Source organism: Peromyscus californicus, unplaced genomic scaffold (genome assembly GCF_007827085.1).
Source record: "Peromyscus californicus insignis strain IS unplaced genomic scaffold, ASM782708v3 Scaffold_9__1_contigs__length_137607984, whole genome shotgun sequence".
Taxonomy (NCBI): domain Eukaryota; kingdom Metazoa; phylum Chordata; class Mammalia; order Rodentia; family Cricetidae; genus Peromyscus; species Peromyscus californicus.
The window spans coordinates 79,535,491-79,551,827 of NW_026294617.1; the positions used below are offsets into that span (position 1 = coordinate 79,535,491).

Consider the following 16,337-nt stretch of genomic DNA (forward strand, 5'->3'; position numbering starts at 1 on the left):
TAAAGCCCGAGCCAACATCCATCAGCTTTTCAGATCACCAACAGAGAATATGAGATCGCTGTTACTAAACGGGGTTTGAAGAAAACTCACTAAGAGCCAATGCCCGGATATATTCCACTGACAAGTCACAGAGCAACTAGAGAATGAGGCTATTGGATTAAAAAAAAAAAATCCCTTTGGCTCAGGACCCAAACGAAACCCAATCAGGGTGAAAGCGCGTGGATGTGGGGGGCGGGCATTCCTCTTTTCTCATTGACAGAACCTGTTATCCCAAACAGCAAACAAATAAATGTTAAGAATGTCTTATGGATTCCTGACACCAGAGATTTCAGCACAGCTAATGAGGTGAGTCATATGCAGAGAACAGTCGCTCTGACTCCAGCCAAAGAACACACTTCCTCTCACACTCTCAATTCAAGGCAATGTGAGAAAGTTCAGACCTGACTCGGTTACTTTCCTCTCCCCCCTCCCCAAATACATATATATAAACGGAGGTGTTTTAAAGGTGCTGCATTGTGACACTGCCTTTACTTCACATCAGCACCCATCAGGCACGTTCTCAGAGGAATCTAGACAGGGCTGGCAGGACCAGAGAAACAGTCTGCCCAGTGCTTTGTTATACAAACCCAGGCACTCTGATTACTGTGAGCCCATCAGACCTGACACTCGGATTTCTTCTTCGGGCCTGCTGGCTGGCAGGAGGCCCTGGGCACTGATGCTCCGGCTGAGAAACGGCCATTTCACCCAGTGAGACTTTCCAAAGGTGAAAAACGACCACTGATCACAGTTAAAGTCTTCACTTAAAGTGAAAGCTGATGGTGGAAAATCCAAGACGCTACTCCATGGATCTGCTTGTTGGGCAAAGGTTAAGAAGAGTTCCCAGTCATGTCGATGGATACCTCCCTTTGAGGAGCGGTTAACAGTTTCTCACTCTTTTCCATCTCTAATGTTTCTCAGGGGAAAGGAAATTTGTTCCATAGCTTTGAAAGGGCCAGGGACTCAAGAGCAGCAGTTTATGAAGGTCTGTGTGGCTCAGAGCTCTAATGACTTAGTCCCAGCAGTCGGAGCTGCACCGCACAGTGGTATGGCACTCACTCCAAATAAACAGTACGTAGATGACTCCACTTGAGCCTCAGGGCGAGGACTCCACTTGAGCCTCAGGGCGAGGACTCTACATCTGGCCAGACCAGAAACTAGAGCAGAGCTTTTGCTTTAAAAAAAAAACAAAAAAAAAAAAAAACCAAAAAAAAAAAAAAAAAAACCGAACAAACAAAAAAACCTGCTTGTCTTCAAATGAAGCAAAATTTTGACTTAGTTCTTCATACAAAGTCCTTCAGGGCTGTTTAGTTAATGCCTCCCTCTCATTATTGAGCTATTCCGAAAAGAGCAGTCTGATGTGAAGGGAAAGTCACTTATCTGTGCACTTGTTGCTAAGTAATCCTCAGGCAGTGGATTTGGAGAGTTCAGGGATGGAGTGTGAGTGCCAAGTCTCTGCTTTAACGCCGGACCTACTTTTTATTCTTAAACATGATATCAAGTTTTGGCCCTCACCTGGATAAACACCCTACCGCACCTTTATAAAGCTTTTGGGGGTGGGGCGGGGGCTGTTCTCTATCTCCTTGGGTTTATAGAGCAGCCTCCCCATGCCCTTCTCTTCCACCCGAAGGTGAGTCATCATTGTTACAAACTTGCCAGCAGAGAACGCTACAAATTAACCAACAGCAAGCAGCCAAGAGGATACAGCCTGACAGCGGCGGCGGCACAGAGAGAACCTTCCAGGCAGGGAACTGTTACACTCTTATACCATATGACTGGCAGCCGAAAGGTGGAAGCAACCTCCCACCTCTGCTCTGCTCCCTGGGCCTCCCAGGACCAGCCCCAGAGCTCCTGGCAGGGCTGGGCCACTTTCCATTGCGAGGACTCTGCCTTACAGTGTTTTTGAGTCTAAAGTACTTGCTTTATAGCAGCCAGTGGGTATTTAGTCACACTTTCGAGTTTAGCTCCAAAAGGGCAGCTGATAATGTTACCATACAACCAGGATTTCTGCTGACATGTGTACCCACTTGTGTCACCTGAACCTGAACCTCTCTTCCCTGCCTGGTCTTTAAATCACTACCCAAAAGCTAGGATTGCTTTTCTAGGTAACTAAGTTAATATTAAACTAAACCCAGAACTGCAGTGAAGGGCTAGGGAAGACCCTTCCCTTTCCCATCTTTTATAAACTTAAAAACAAAATAAGCAAACAAAAAAACCCAACCAAACCACAACAGCAAAAACCCAGAAAATCTCCTGCATTTCTAAACAATTATGATGTGCACCTTTGGTGAGCTAAACAGTTGTGGGTGGTAGGCCTCATTGAGGATTTAAGCCGAGTCACTGGCAAAAACACTCAATAAGAAAAAAAGTGACAAAATCCTATTTTATCCAGGAATGATTCAGCAAGCTGGTCCTTCACTTTCATACCGAATGTTCAGGACTCCGGCTTTGAAAGCTGGGAAGAATCACCTGAGAACATCACCCACAGCTAAACCCGACCGGCACTTGAGAAAAAGGGGAGTGGGATCACAGTGACCTTAAAATTAGCTGCGGTTAAGCTTCCTGGTTAACCAATTATCAAAAGGGCTTTAGTCATCGCTCCACCCACATTTTAATCCCCATGTGGAAAAATCCCAACATTTCAGTATGAAATATTCCTGACCAGTTCAACCATCAAAAGTCACTGGGAAAGACACGCACACATACATGAATGCACGTATGCACCCTAACATCCGATTTATCAGAGTACTCCAGAGATACCTTAGTGTTGTTACTCTAGACACCGACTAGGGTTCATAAAAAACTTACGTTCAGCTTCCACTAAAGACTCAGTTGGACTGTTACTGTACCACTCCAGTGCATACGTGAGACTCAGCTAGGCCCATGGGCATGACTGAAAGATCTGCCTGGCTTATTTGTTATTACAAACACCTCCATTTCTTCTGAAGGATAACTTGGGAGTTCTGCACATGAAGTCATGCTTAAGAGGCAGATGTATGTGTAAGCTTGAGAGCAACAGGTTGCTCAGCACCTGTTGTCACTAAACAACCATTTGACCTTGAACAAGTCCCTTCACCTTCCCAGGCTTCCCGCTGTCTCTGTACTCTCTAAAGCCACTCAAGGTCTCCACCTGACAAAGATACTTTTTGAGGGGAGAGGAGATGAAAGTGGGGGGGAGGTTAATGAATAAATGGCTTATAGGAACAGCCTCGATGGTATGTAGGATGGTGTGCTACACAGAGGCAGTTTCTATCCTGAGAAGTGGAGGCCAGGCAGGCAGGCAATCAGCTCTTGGCTCTGATGCTGCACAACCCGAGGCCCGCACTGGGCACTTCCACGGTCCCTATTATCCCTGTCTAGCTCAAATCTTTATAATTATCTCCTCCTAAATCCATTTAGTCTCCAGGGATTTTGCTTCCCTCTGCCCCATCTCGGTATACACCCAGGTGCCTTAGGACCTGCCGAGTGTCTATAGCCTGTCTGCTTGGTCAGCCCTGAAGAGGATGGAGTGGACTCTCCCACCTGTATCTCATGACTGGTGCCTTTTTAACGCAGGAACTGATATTTTCAGGGTTATTTGGGGTTATAATTTTTATCCGCTGGATTTGAGCTGCTTTGAGGTCAGGAGCTAATTCTTCTGAGGTGGACAGGAGTCATCAAGGTGGGAACTCAGCGTTGGTCGTGCCCTGGGTCCCTCAGTTCCTTTGGGAACCGCTCTTGGGTGAGATAGCAGCGCAGGAAACACGCATGGCCTTTCTGACACCACCAACTGCCCCGTCTCCAGTCCTTTGTCGGACTGACCGTACCCAGCGGCCCTGGCCTCCTTCAAGAATCATCCCCTGACATAAATCCACACACCCCTCTCAACGTTAAGTCGGCAACACCAGTTACCAAAGGCGCATCCTGTTATGGAAAGTGGCCCATTTTAAAGCTCTCAAAAGTATACCTTAAAGGCTATCTTAGGGTTGCGAAGTCACACCCTTTCTGGCACTAGCTTCGTGGGCTGGCTCTACCGTAAGGGGAAGCCAGTTTTTTTCCTTTGGAGGAGGGCAGTCGCCTCCGCGGGGAGCTGGCCGAGCCCCAGCGCCTCCAGGAGAAGGGAGTCTCGACCCGGAGGCTGCCCTCGCCGGCGCCGGGCCGTGGCTAGGACGGCCACCACGAGGGGGCCCTGGCGGAGCTCCCCGGGGGAAGGGGAGGAGCGCTCCTTCCCCTGGGCACGGAGGGAGGAGGGAGAAAGGAAGCGCAAGGCGCGCGGTGAGGGCGACCGGAGGGCGCGGGCAGGGCAGACGCCCGGCTTGGGGATGCCTCGTCGGGCGCTCCCCCTCCCCGCCCGCCGCCCGCGCTCAGCGCCCGCCCCTCGCCCGCTCCTCCATTGCCAAGAGCCCGGTCTCCAAGCCGCTTCCTCCCGGGCCCCCTCCCGCGGCCCGGGCTCGCCCAACACTCACCCCCTTCCCCATGGTGGCGGCGCTGCGGGCCCCGCGCCGGGTCCTGTGGCTGGAAACTAGAAAGAGGAGAGAGCAGCTCCCGGCCGGGAGAGCGTGGCCGGGGGAGCCGAGAGGCGGGAACTAGGGCTGCTGCGGGAGGAAAGAGGGAGGACGGCTGGCGCCCCGGACCGAGGCCGCCGCTGCTGCCGCCGCCGCTGCTGCCGCCGCCGCCGCCGCTGCCACGTGTCCGCCTCCTCCCGCCGAGGCTCCGCGCCCCAGACCCAGCCGCAGCTCGAGCCCGCGCCTCCTCCTCACTTCCTAAAATATGCAACCTGCGTGATGGCTCCGCCCACGCGTGCACGTCACTGTTACCGGAGCAACCTGACACCGGCTCCAGCTGGCTCCGCCCCCGTCTCTAACCCCTCCCCGTCGGGCCCGGACCGCGCTAGCGGCTGCCAGTCCGGGGCTCCCGGCAGGAGGGCGCCGGAGCCCGGGACGCGCGTGTCCGGGTCTCGCGAGGGCTGCGGTGCGCGTCCGCCTGCAGGACACCGGGGACTGGAGTGAGCAGCCTGCGGAGTAAAGCACAGAAGGTCCGCAGTGGGTGCGGCGCTGGGGAACTGGGCTAGCCCACTCACTCAGCTTAGCTTTTCTCGAGCGTCAGGGATCTCAAGGGGCCCGGGTTGGACTGCAGCTCTGTGGCTCCGAGGGACTCCTTTCTGCGTAATGCAGACCGGCGTCCATCTGCTGATGCCCTCCCCAGGCTCTCGGTGCCTTCCCTTCTTTCATCTTGGGGTCCTCTTACTACTTCTCACTCCTCCACTAGAGAAATGCTTCCGAACACAGACAGACAGACAGACAGACACACACACACACACACACACACACACACACACACAAGCACGCGCACACCACATACACTTCCCTCCCTTCAAGACCCCAAAATGACTAACCAAAAAAAACAAAACAAAACCAGCCAGTAAGGAAATTCATTCACAGCGCCGTGTGAATGAAATGAAACGTTCTTGTGAAAAGAGGAGCGGGGTGGTAACCTGCTTGTCCAAGAGATTCTCCTTTTTAGGGTAGAAAAACCTGAAACCCCAAAGAATGCCCATCTTTAGTAAAAGAGGTGACTCAAGGGGGAGATGTTTTGAAGACCTGTCTGTGGCTCGCACCTCCCACCAGCATAGCCCCTCCTCCTCCAGGGCATCCTTGGCTACCCAGAGGGGCCCATCGGTCTCACTCCCATTGCAACCCACTCAAGCCCCTGGCAGTTCCAGGGTGGGGCTTCTCTCTCTAGTTTCAGGCAGCTTAGCGGGCACTGCAACCGCTGCAGTTCAACATTTAAAAAAAAAAAGTATTATTAACAATGTCAGGAAAGCCAGCGCTCTGGGAAGTGCAGGATTCAGAGGAGATACTCGCTTTCCATCTCTGGAAACTCCTATGAGAAGCAAGGAAAACATTAACTCCTTAGTTAGAATTATCTATCAACTTCAAGTGTCAATTTTTCGTAGGGTGTGGGGCTCCCAAAAGGGGGGAGGGTAAGGGAAGGAGAAACATTCAAACAGCTAGCCACTGTTAGTAGTTAAATTCCGTAGAACAATTCTTAGCACTTCCTAGAAGCAACTGTTGCTTCTAGGAGAATGCAGCCTTTTATCTCCTCTGGTGACTTAATGAGTTCAGGCCTAAGAGAGCAAAGGGACTGTAAGCAGAATTCAAAACCATGATTCTGGGGAAAGAGCCCCCCAATCCAGAGCAGCAGTCCCAACCTTGTTAGTTCAACAGAAGGCCACAGAGTGTTAGCTACTTCCTGGCCTGATTACTGCTACTGTGCAGAAGGCTTTGCTTGCTGGAGATCTTAGTTTAAGATTAACTACCCCTACACCCTGATCTAAACACTACAACAAAATGTAGAAAGCACAAGCCTGAGTTGTGGTCTCTTTATTCACATCACCCATTCATTCAACAATATAAGGCCTGAGAGGTCAAGGCATTGTCTGGTCTCCAGAGCAGTTAAGTTGGCAGCTGTGGGTCGCTGATGTCCTTTCAGGAGGCCGGGAGTTTCTAGTTGTTTTCAAGGGTGGAGAAAGGGCAAAATATGTACAGATTTCTAATTAAACCCTGTGTTTTGCTTTTGGCTTCATACAATAGTTTTTTTTTTTAAACCTGCTATGGGATTCTTATGGAACCCATGGCTTCAAATGGAACAGTGGGAAACTGGGGGGACTTGGCTGCTGACTGCAGGAGCTTGGCTTTGAAATTGGAAATTTAAACCATCTTTGCACTTCATATTTTGGTGTCTGAACATAGAACCAACTTCCCAGGGAACAAGCGATGGAGAGACTCCCTGCCTGGTTGAGATGTAGAGCTGTGGATGTGGGTACAGAAGCAAGTGAAAGCCAAGGTGTGGATGAAGATGGAAGTGTGGAGGTCTCAGGTTTAAGATACATTATCAAGGGAAGAGGACTAAAGGACTCTTCTTGAAAGGGACCCCCCTCCTGTTCTTAGGAGAGACTTCTGAATGGAATCTTAGACATCAAAGACATACATGCTCCTCATTTTATGATGAAGAAACTGAGATTCAGGGAGTGATGGACACTGGACCCCCTAGATACTGACAGGACATTTGGATACCTTTTCCAGGTCCTAGTCCCAGCCTGGTACAGAGAACAACTGTGGATGAGGGGAGAAAGAGCCAGCCACCTAGTATCTCTCCTCCTGGCTTCCTAATCTATCAGCTCTTTAAAGCTGCTAGCTTTAAAGTTAAATGGATGGGATCAGACTCAGCGTTTACAGACCTCAGGGCTGCCAGGTGTAGATGCCTCCAGGAGGAGGCTCTGATCCCAGTGAAGGAGGGCTGACCCAATCACTGTGAACAGAGTCAGCAGATGTATGAAAAATATGATGCAAGTCAGTGTTCTGAGCCAAGAACATTAGCACTTAGAGTGAGCACTTGCAGAATTGAATAAACACAACGTTGCAATTAAGGACTTCAGAAGATGGCGGGGAGCCCACAGCTAATTAGCATTTTCTATAGGAAGCAAATATTTGGGACATCAATGACTAGGAATTTGGGATGATGAGATTTTTCCATGGCCTCGCTTGCCCTAGAGTTAGCATGTAAACAATTGTAAGTGTCCCTTTTTATGCTGTGCCCGTTCCCAGGCTCCCCAGAGAACCCCTCCCCTTTCTTCAAGCCAACTGTGGTTATCACCTGAAAGGTTCTTCCTAGCTCATTTCTACCCCTCCACGGGAAAATCCATCTCCTCTGCTCTCCTGTTTGATAGATTGTTGCCTGCTTGTTTTCCAATTTTAAAAAAATCACACCTACATTTTTATTTAGGGGCACAGCATACATGAGGACCACTTGCAGAAGTTGGTTCTCTCTTTCCACCGTGCTGGTCCCGAGGATCGAACTTAAGTTGTCAAGTTTTGCAGCAAGCACCTTTACCCACTGAGCCATTTCGCCACCCCATTACTGCCTACTTTAAAACCACAGTCCATGCACATTGCCAGCCATCCCAATCAGCAGAGAACTAACTCCAGCTCCTGTAAGCTTTCCTACCAAATTCCATTTCCTACCTCAGCTCTTAATTCCTTTTGAAAGCTCCTTGGTGTATCTTTGGAGAGCTCTTTGGTATATCTTCACAGACTAATGGCTGGAGAAGACTTCAAGTTCTACCTCTGGGAACGTTGAAGATTCAGCATATAATTGGTGACCGTCATAGATTATTGCCAACCACAACGGCACCCCTCTCTAATTCACCATCCCTCTAATGAAACTGTCACTTAAGTAATTTGTTCTTATTAAGGGCAGCGTTTTAAAAATAAGACAGTAACAGAGCTCTTTTAGCTGTTTCTTGTGTGTTCTACTTTGGTTCCTGAGTTTACAAGTCAGGGTTCTGTGTTCATCTCAACCTCATCTCGTCCCCAAGCACTCGGAAACAGTGGCGTGTCCTTGCAGTTAGAAACTCAACAGCCGTGGGGGAACAGCAAAGACAGATCAAACATCGACAAAGAAGGGGCCTGGGACTTGCAAATCCGCCAGCAGCATCTAGGTGCAGCTTCGGGCAGGCTTACTCAGCATGGGCAGGCCCTGAGTCAAGAAGAGCAGTATGGGTGACTGTCATTTACTTCTGCCTGCCTTATGGAGGGTAAAGCCGTGCCCTAAGGAAACCAGTGCCGTCTCTGGGCTAGATGGGTTTGCTCTTCTTGGCCTGAAAATCTACACAAAAACCATCTAAAATGTTCTGGGGAGGTTGGTCCTACAGAGAGCAAAACTCTTCTAGACATGCCAAGACACTAGACCTGAGCGTTGGGGAACACACAAATTTTCTTCTTAGGGAAGAGCTACCTTCAGAGGAGCGACCAAAAAGCCATCTTGAAGTAGTGTGATTCATGTATAAAAGTCTGGAAGCTTTTGTCACGGCCATAGAAGTAACAGAAAAGTAGGTCAGGTATGAAAATAGCAACCAGCTCAACTCATTCCCGGCAGCTTGCGTTTAGCCAGGAGGCTGCCATTTTGGTGATGGATGACCCCCATGTGTGAACTCTTCTGAGGAAGTCCCTAGGGTGTGTTCCCTCTTTTATGCCCTCTCGCACAAAGAGCCTTGTCCAACACATAACTCTGATACCCTTGGATTAGTTAACCGAGATAAGAGCCGGTTTTTTTTTTTTTTTTTTTACAAAACAACACCCCTCAAAGCAAAAACAAAACACCAAACGTCTCCAGAATAGCTGTTACTGGATCTCTAGGCTTATACAGAGTCTGACACAGTGCCGGGTGTTAACGTGTACAGACTAAAAGGAGCGCTCCATCTTTGAAGAACTGACCATTGAGCACGAAAGAAAGACAAGCAAGGAGGAGGAGACATTAGTGACATGGTGAGAGGAACTGGATCACAGCAGAGCATCACCAGAGTGAGGAGGAGGAGGAGGAAGCAGCCAGCTCTGCCCAGAGAATTGGGAAACATCCCTGACTGGACCTTGAGACACCCAAGTGTATTCGGGCGGATCAGGGAAACTCAAATAAAACACAGCACGTGGGTACATTTTCAAAACATAAACCTGGTCTGCTGGAGGATGGACTCACAATTCATGGTTGGAGCCTTGGCCAAGAGGGAGAGCAGCAGAGGGTGGCTTCTTCTCTGTGGAGGTGGTAGCATACAAACTGTTGAGGACTTAGGAGCTATCCAGGGCCTTGAACTTTATCCTGGAGGCCGCAGCGAGATGTGGCAGGGTTTTGAGAAGGGCTGTGGCTTTGAATAGATTTCCTTGGCAGAAAAGAAAGCATGCTTAGTTTTCACATCCACCCCTGCTTATCAACGCTCCCCTAGTCCTGTTGAATTCAGACTCTCAAGGTATCTGTTTCTGCCTATACCTTTGTGATGGCTTACTCATTTTATTTTCCTTTTTTTTTAAAAGCACATACAATGTCTCTTAATTTCCAACATCATCCCCATTATCTACTACTTCCTCCCAACAGAGCCTTCCAAATTGCTGAGGATGGGAGAGAAAACAAACTGGAATAGAGGCATACTTTTCACAATCAGTTAATGCAACCCCCTCAGCCCCAAAAGACAGCTCAATTGGATGGGAAGACCAGGCATTTTTTTTTTTTCTGGTTTCCTGATATGTGTTGTTAAATGAAACTCCCAAATAGACTAAAGCCTTTCTGCTGCTGCTGTTGGCATTGTCAGAAACCAGAGCTTAATGCAATTGCAGTGACTAAAGACAATTTAAGTCACCTGGCAACCAATCTCACAATAAAGATTGGAATTACAGGGGCCTAGAGAAAGGAAGAAGAGTGCAAATTAATGAATAATTCAGCTTCAATTGCCCAAAGAGCTCAAGCAATATTTGTTCCCTGTGGCAATGAATCTTAGCATTTCACTTTCTTGAAAGGTCCTTGCCAGCTTGACATTTGATATTTGATTGCAGACAGGACAGTAGAGGTAGTGGTGGGGACAGTGATGAGAGTGACAATAATTAGGGTGGTGGTGCTGATTTTGATGATAGTGATGAGGTGATGGTGGAGATAATGATGGCGGTGGAGGTAGATGGTGGTGATAGGGATGCTGATGATGGTGGTGGAGATGCTGAAGGTGGTAGTGGTGGAGGTGATAGACCCCAAATTGTTGATCAAAACAGTATCCCAACCACATACCTTTCCCACATAATAATAGTGTTTTCATCATTCATAAAATGATATGATTTATTAACTATATCACTGTATGGCTATAAGGGCTTAAACACATTGACACAATATACATGAGGCCTAGGGTATTGTCACCATTAGTAATGATTCCCAAAGTGTAAAGAATTATCTCGATTCCAAATGCCTGCTCAGCTCGGGAGACATAAGGGCACGAGAAGGGTGAAGATCCACAGATGTGGATGTAAAGGAGCAGGAAGTGAGAGCAGAATCTACTTCTGCTCTCACCCTCTCTCTCCCATCTCCATCTCTCATCCAACAAACCTAGCTGCCGACACCCAGCCAGCTGGTCTCCGCCAAGTCAGGTGGCCGAGCTCAACCCAACACCCTGCCTCTCCCAATAGCTGGTTATTACCAAACCTATTAAGGACCAGGGGAATAAGGAAACCAAAATGTCACAGCTGCAGTCCAGACAAGAGATTTTCACCATCAGAGTGAGAGACCTGAAAATCCAGGGTCCTCACTGCATGCCCAACAGCCTTAGGGGGAAAAATGCTTTCACATTGCCTCCAAATGCAATTTAAAACCTTTGTCCACTTTTTGTTTCTTCAAAAAAGAAGACGAAGAAGATGCCATCTGCTAATAAAATCACTAATTAGCTGAGGAGTTATTCTAACTTCCTAAGAGCAGGCCCACAAGGGAGCTGAGTTACAGGCCTATCACTTTCTGTTCCAGGAACCAGCAGCCAGGCCATGCCAGGCAGGTATCCTGCTTGGGGCTGGAGCTGCAGGCCAGAGACACAGTTCCCTCCCATGGCTCTAATCTCATAAACCAGAAGTGCTCGAACTCAATATATTCTCTCCCCCCTCTCATTTTTCATAATGGGGAAAAAAAAGGCGCTGTGAAAGTTTTGAATTAAGAAGCAGTTGCCATCTGGGTAATTGAATTCTGCTTGAAGCAGGCCACCTGGTTCACATCAGCTGCTCTTGGCAGGTATGGCAGTATCAGCACAAACCCTGCCTTGACTTCTAAACACAGGCTCGCCGGCATTCCGTGAGCAGCAGAGAGACTTTAATTTCTGAGTAGTGACAGCCACCTTATATCATGTTCCCTCAATGCATGGGAGAGTTCCCTGGCTGCAGACACTGAGAATCACAACACGAAGGGCTGGCCTTGCCTGTTCCTAGGCTGCCTTTATAAAACAAAAACTGAAGAGCCGGTTCCCTTTGGCTTCCTGTTTGGACATCCACGTCAAAGAAACACAGAGTGGCTTAAATCACCTTGCTCTCCTTGAAGAGTCAGGGGAGTTGAGTGTTTGCAATTCTTGGCGAGTGGAGGAGGAGTGGACAGCCCCCCCCCCCCAGGGGGTGGTGTGTGTGGAAGAAGTGCCAAGTCTCCCCTCCTCTGCTGCTTCCTATGGTGCTGGCCACCCCTGTTCCCCAAAGGAGATATGCTTCTGAGGCGTGCACAGCATGTGGGGTTGCAGTCCAGACCCCCCCACCCCCGCCACTCCCAGAAGCACACACTTAGAGAACACAGGAATCAGAGAGCTAACTGTGGGACTTCCCAGTCGGGGCCCTCTGGGCCGAGAATATCTTGTATTTACATGGAGTGACATTGCTCATGTCAAGAGGAGGGGTGAGTGAGGACAAGGAGGGAGCAGGGAGCAGAGCTGCTGGGAACTCGGATGGCCACGAGTGAGTCCTCGTGTTTCCTCTGTATCTGCAGTGTCCATAGCAGAGCGGGGTGTAAGGAACCAGGTGGCTTTGCAGGTGATGTCTGGTTCTTTAGTTGGGAGAGGGCCTCTGTGTTGGATGAAGCTCTTCTCACAGGTAGTTTGCATGTTTGCAAAGGAGCTTTGGGAATAAGATTCTTACACCAGGAATAACCTGGCCCAGCCCCCTTATAGGGGACGGGATGAGGCTGACAGGGTAGAAGGGTTTCCCTGCCGCTGTCATAAGCTGATGCTTAATTACAAAATTAGATTCCCACCCTTTTCATTTCCAGCCGCCATGCGGCTTCCTTCACCATAGGGCAACTAGAGAAGAATCAGCTTTGAGAGCAGAAATGTTTTGCTTCTAAACTAAATGGAAAAAAAGAGAGAGAGAGAGAGAGAGAGGGTTATCTAAAACATGCAATTTAAAAAAAAAACAATTCCTTTAAAATGGAATTTTCCATGATGGTCTGGGTATTCAAATCTTAAAAACCTGATTTCTCCAGAGAGATGTATCTACTGGGGTTGGGGTGGTGGTGAGTTCAGGGCCAGCATGGGCTAAATAGCCAGAACCTATCTCAGAAACACAAAACAAAGTGGAAACAAAACAAAAAGGTGAGTCAGGTGTGATAGCACACACTTTTAATCCCAGCACCGGAGGCAGATCTCTGAGTTTGAGGCCAGCCTGGTCTACATGGCGAGTTCCAGGAGGGCCAGAGCTGCATAGAGACTGTGTCAAAAAGAAAAAAATTTGAAATCTCTCTCTCTCTCTCTCTCTCTCTCTCTCTCTCTCTCTCTCTCTCTCTCTCCTTCATAAAGAACTGTATCTTAATGCACACATACATGCACACTATACTTTTCAACAGAAGAGTATTCAATAAAGCATCTTTTTCTTTCCTACTTGACGGCAAGGTAAAATTAAATTAAATACTTTGCAAGGTTTCTCGGTTTGGGGAATAAAATCATCAGGACCCGGGTGGTGCATGACTTTAATCCTAGCACTTGGGAGGCAAAGGCAGGGAGAACTCTGTGAGCTTGAGGCCAGCCTGGGCTATATCCCCAGAAAGCGTCCCTGCTGCTTCTATCCTGGGAAGACTCTTCTCCCTCAGCATAGACCCCTGGGCCCCACATCACACCTTCAGGGTGGTGCCCCACTTCGGAGCCTTCTTGTTCTCACAGAAGGAGCCAACAGGAGCCTCTTGAGGAGAGCAGCAGCCAGGGTGAGAGGTGACATGGAGCTGGGCTAAGCTTGGCACATACATACTGGGGCTTGAGAGTGAGGAGTGGCTGTTAATTAAGCCTAGCCTGGTCAGGACCAACTCCCAGATGGCTCACTGATGATCCCGAAGCCTTGAATCTCCACTCTTAATCCAATAAAGGGTCACTTGCTTAAATTTAAAACGATGTCTCAGTATTACTTCATCCACAGTATCCTGTCCTCAGGCTTTTAAGTCCATGAATTTCTTTCTTAAAATGAATTTTGTCTAATTGGACTCTTGGAATATTCATCTAGAAGCAGTGGTTCTCAATCATCCTAATGCTGTGAACATTTAATACAGTTCCTCTTGTTGTAGTGACCCTCAACCATAAAACTATATCATTGCTAATTCATGGCTGTAAGTTTTGCTGCTGTCAGGAGTTGTAATGTAAGTATCTGATATGCAGGATATCTGAATGTAACCCCAAGGGGTCATGACCCACAGATTGAGAACCACCGAGCTGGAGTCACTCACATTTTAACTGTGTCTTTACTCTTCTTTCTCTTGACAGATGACACTATCAGCCCTCTGTATTCCTGCCGCTGCTGCATCCATTAGCCTAGCCTCTCCTTTGATGCAGAACAGCTTCTTCTCTGGTCTGGGATCATCTAGTACTCAATCTTCCCACACTGGGATCCATGTACAGTGCCCAGAAAATCAAATCATATGCTTTGGAATATGGGGGGAGTGCTGGGGGAGATACTGAGTTTAGGTCTAATTGCTGGACAAGGTATGAGGAGACTGGAGGAACCGTGAGTCCCAGAACCCCAGGCACAAGGGCTGTTTTCTTAGCAATGGAGCTGCCCTGTTTCAACACAAGTATCAGTTTGGCCATTCTTGTTGGATGTTTAAAGGCTGTTTTTCTCATCATATCCCACCAATAATACAAGATCGGGTTTTGTAGGAGATCCATATTGTGATTTCGGAAGAGGGCTACCCACACCCACAATGAACATCAAGAAAACAAGGTTCTCCCAGGAACTTCTTTTGGGGGTCATTGAGACATTGGGAAAATATAAAATACCCAACAATACTTACTTCTCACCACAATACGTTTCTGGAAACCACATGGAAAATCCTAAAACTGATCTTCCCCAGGGGATCTGTGTTATAATTGGATGCTGCATTCTTGACCAAAGACTTGGCATCAGATAAATCACAGATACTAAATATGTCACAGAGGCAAAGATTCACAGTTTAAATCAGTAGTTCTCAAACCCAACTGAGCATCAGAATTGTCAAAAGAGATTGAACAAGAAATGCTGATGCCTACTTCCATCTGGAACCAGTTGAAGCCAGATTTCCATGGGTGGGTCCAGGTAACCTTTTTTTTTTTTTTTTTTTTTTAGAAGAATATATATATATATTTTTTTTTTCGGTTTTTCGAGACAGGGTTTCTCTGTGTAGCTTTGCGCCTTTCCTGGGACTCACTTGGTAGCCCAGGCTGGCCTCGAACTCACAGAGATCCGCCTGGCTCTGCCTCCCGAGTGCTGGGATTAAAGGCATGCGCCACCACCGCCCGGCAGAAGAATATATTTTTATTTATTAAGAACCAGGGGGCGGCGGTGGCGCACGCCTTTAATCCCAGCACTCGGGAGGCAGAGCTAGGCAGATCTCTGAGTTCAAGGCCAGCCTGTTCTACAGCGTGAGATCCAGGACAGGAACCAAAACTACACAGAGAAACCCTGTCTCGAAAAACCAAAACAAAACAACAGCAACAACAACAAAAAACCAGGAACAAATAAAGGAAACAGTGAGCTAGTGGTACTGGTACTTAAAATATTAAAAGAGCCACATGCAAAAAAACACCACAAGGTGGGGAGAAAGTTTATGTAATTCTATTTTAATGTTTAAAAATGGCAACAAATAAAAACAATCTGCATGAGAAAAGAAAGAAAATGACCAGATAACTTTGATTCTCCAAGGAGAAATTCAGACCCCCACCCTGCATTTGTTGGACAGTTTCCTCTCACCTACCAGCGAACTGTTGCTTTCTAGCCCACAGTCCAAGGCTGAACTCCTCAGGGTACCAAGTCCCAAAGCTGATGACTAGTTATAGGACATTCATGAGAAGTCCCCAGGAAATATGTCTTGGTGTTTATAGAGTTTATCTGGGAGTCTCTGAAAAGGAATGGGCACAGTCCCTGTGGTCAAGAAGTCTGCGAAGGGAAGAGCATGCTGCTGCTGCTGCTGCGGCGGCCAGGCAGCTTGTTATCTAGAGGCGTGGGAATGCTGCTTCTGCAGCAACAGCATTGGTATCTGAAATTGTCTCAGCCAGATAAACCACTGGAAGCTCGCAACCATTTCAGGGTTCTTCTCTCCCCCTGGCTAAAGCTTAGGCGGTTGTCACAGGGGAGCCCAAGCTCTGCCTTCCTGGAGGTACAGTCAGGACAAAGAGGGAGTCATCCCAGAGGTGGCCACCCAGGCAGCGTGTCTCTGCGAGTGGCCTGGGAAATCTGCTCTGTCAGGGCAGGAGCGCGGTTTCCCTTTCGGATTCCAGTTCCGGCTAGGAACCATGATTACACACAGGGCGTTTTTACAGCGTCTCACTGTTCTCCCTTTAAAATAGAAAGGTAAGATTGATTCCCCATCTACCTCCAAAGATAGGCTCAACACAATTTTTTTTTTCCCCACAAAACAAGGCATTTTTTAATAACATTTTTTTTAACTTTAAGGGTGATGAGCAGAATTCAGACATGGTGGAGGGATTGTTACAAAAGAGAGCAAATAAAATGCACCCGTAGTTAGACCCA

General features: G+C 48.1%; 1 protein-coding gene across 1 annotated transcript in view; it reads right to left on the reverse strand.

The window, feature by feature from the left end:
* The window catches only part of Atp1a1 (ATPase Na+/K+ transporting subunit alpha 1), a 28,821-nt gene extending 24,106 nt beyond the window's left edge, over window positions 1-4,715 (reverse strand). The window contains exon 1 of the mRNA XM_052730823.1: window positions 4,482-4,715. Coding sequence (XP_052586783.1) covers window positions 4,482-4,493 — 12 coding nt within the window. The 5' untranslated portion in view covers window positions 4,494-4,715. The remainder of the gene's footprint in view (window positions 1-4,481) is intronic.
* Between the last annotated feature and the right edge of the window lie 11,622 nt (window positions 4,716-16,337).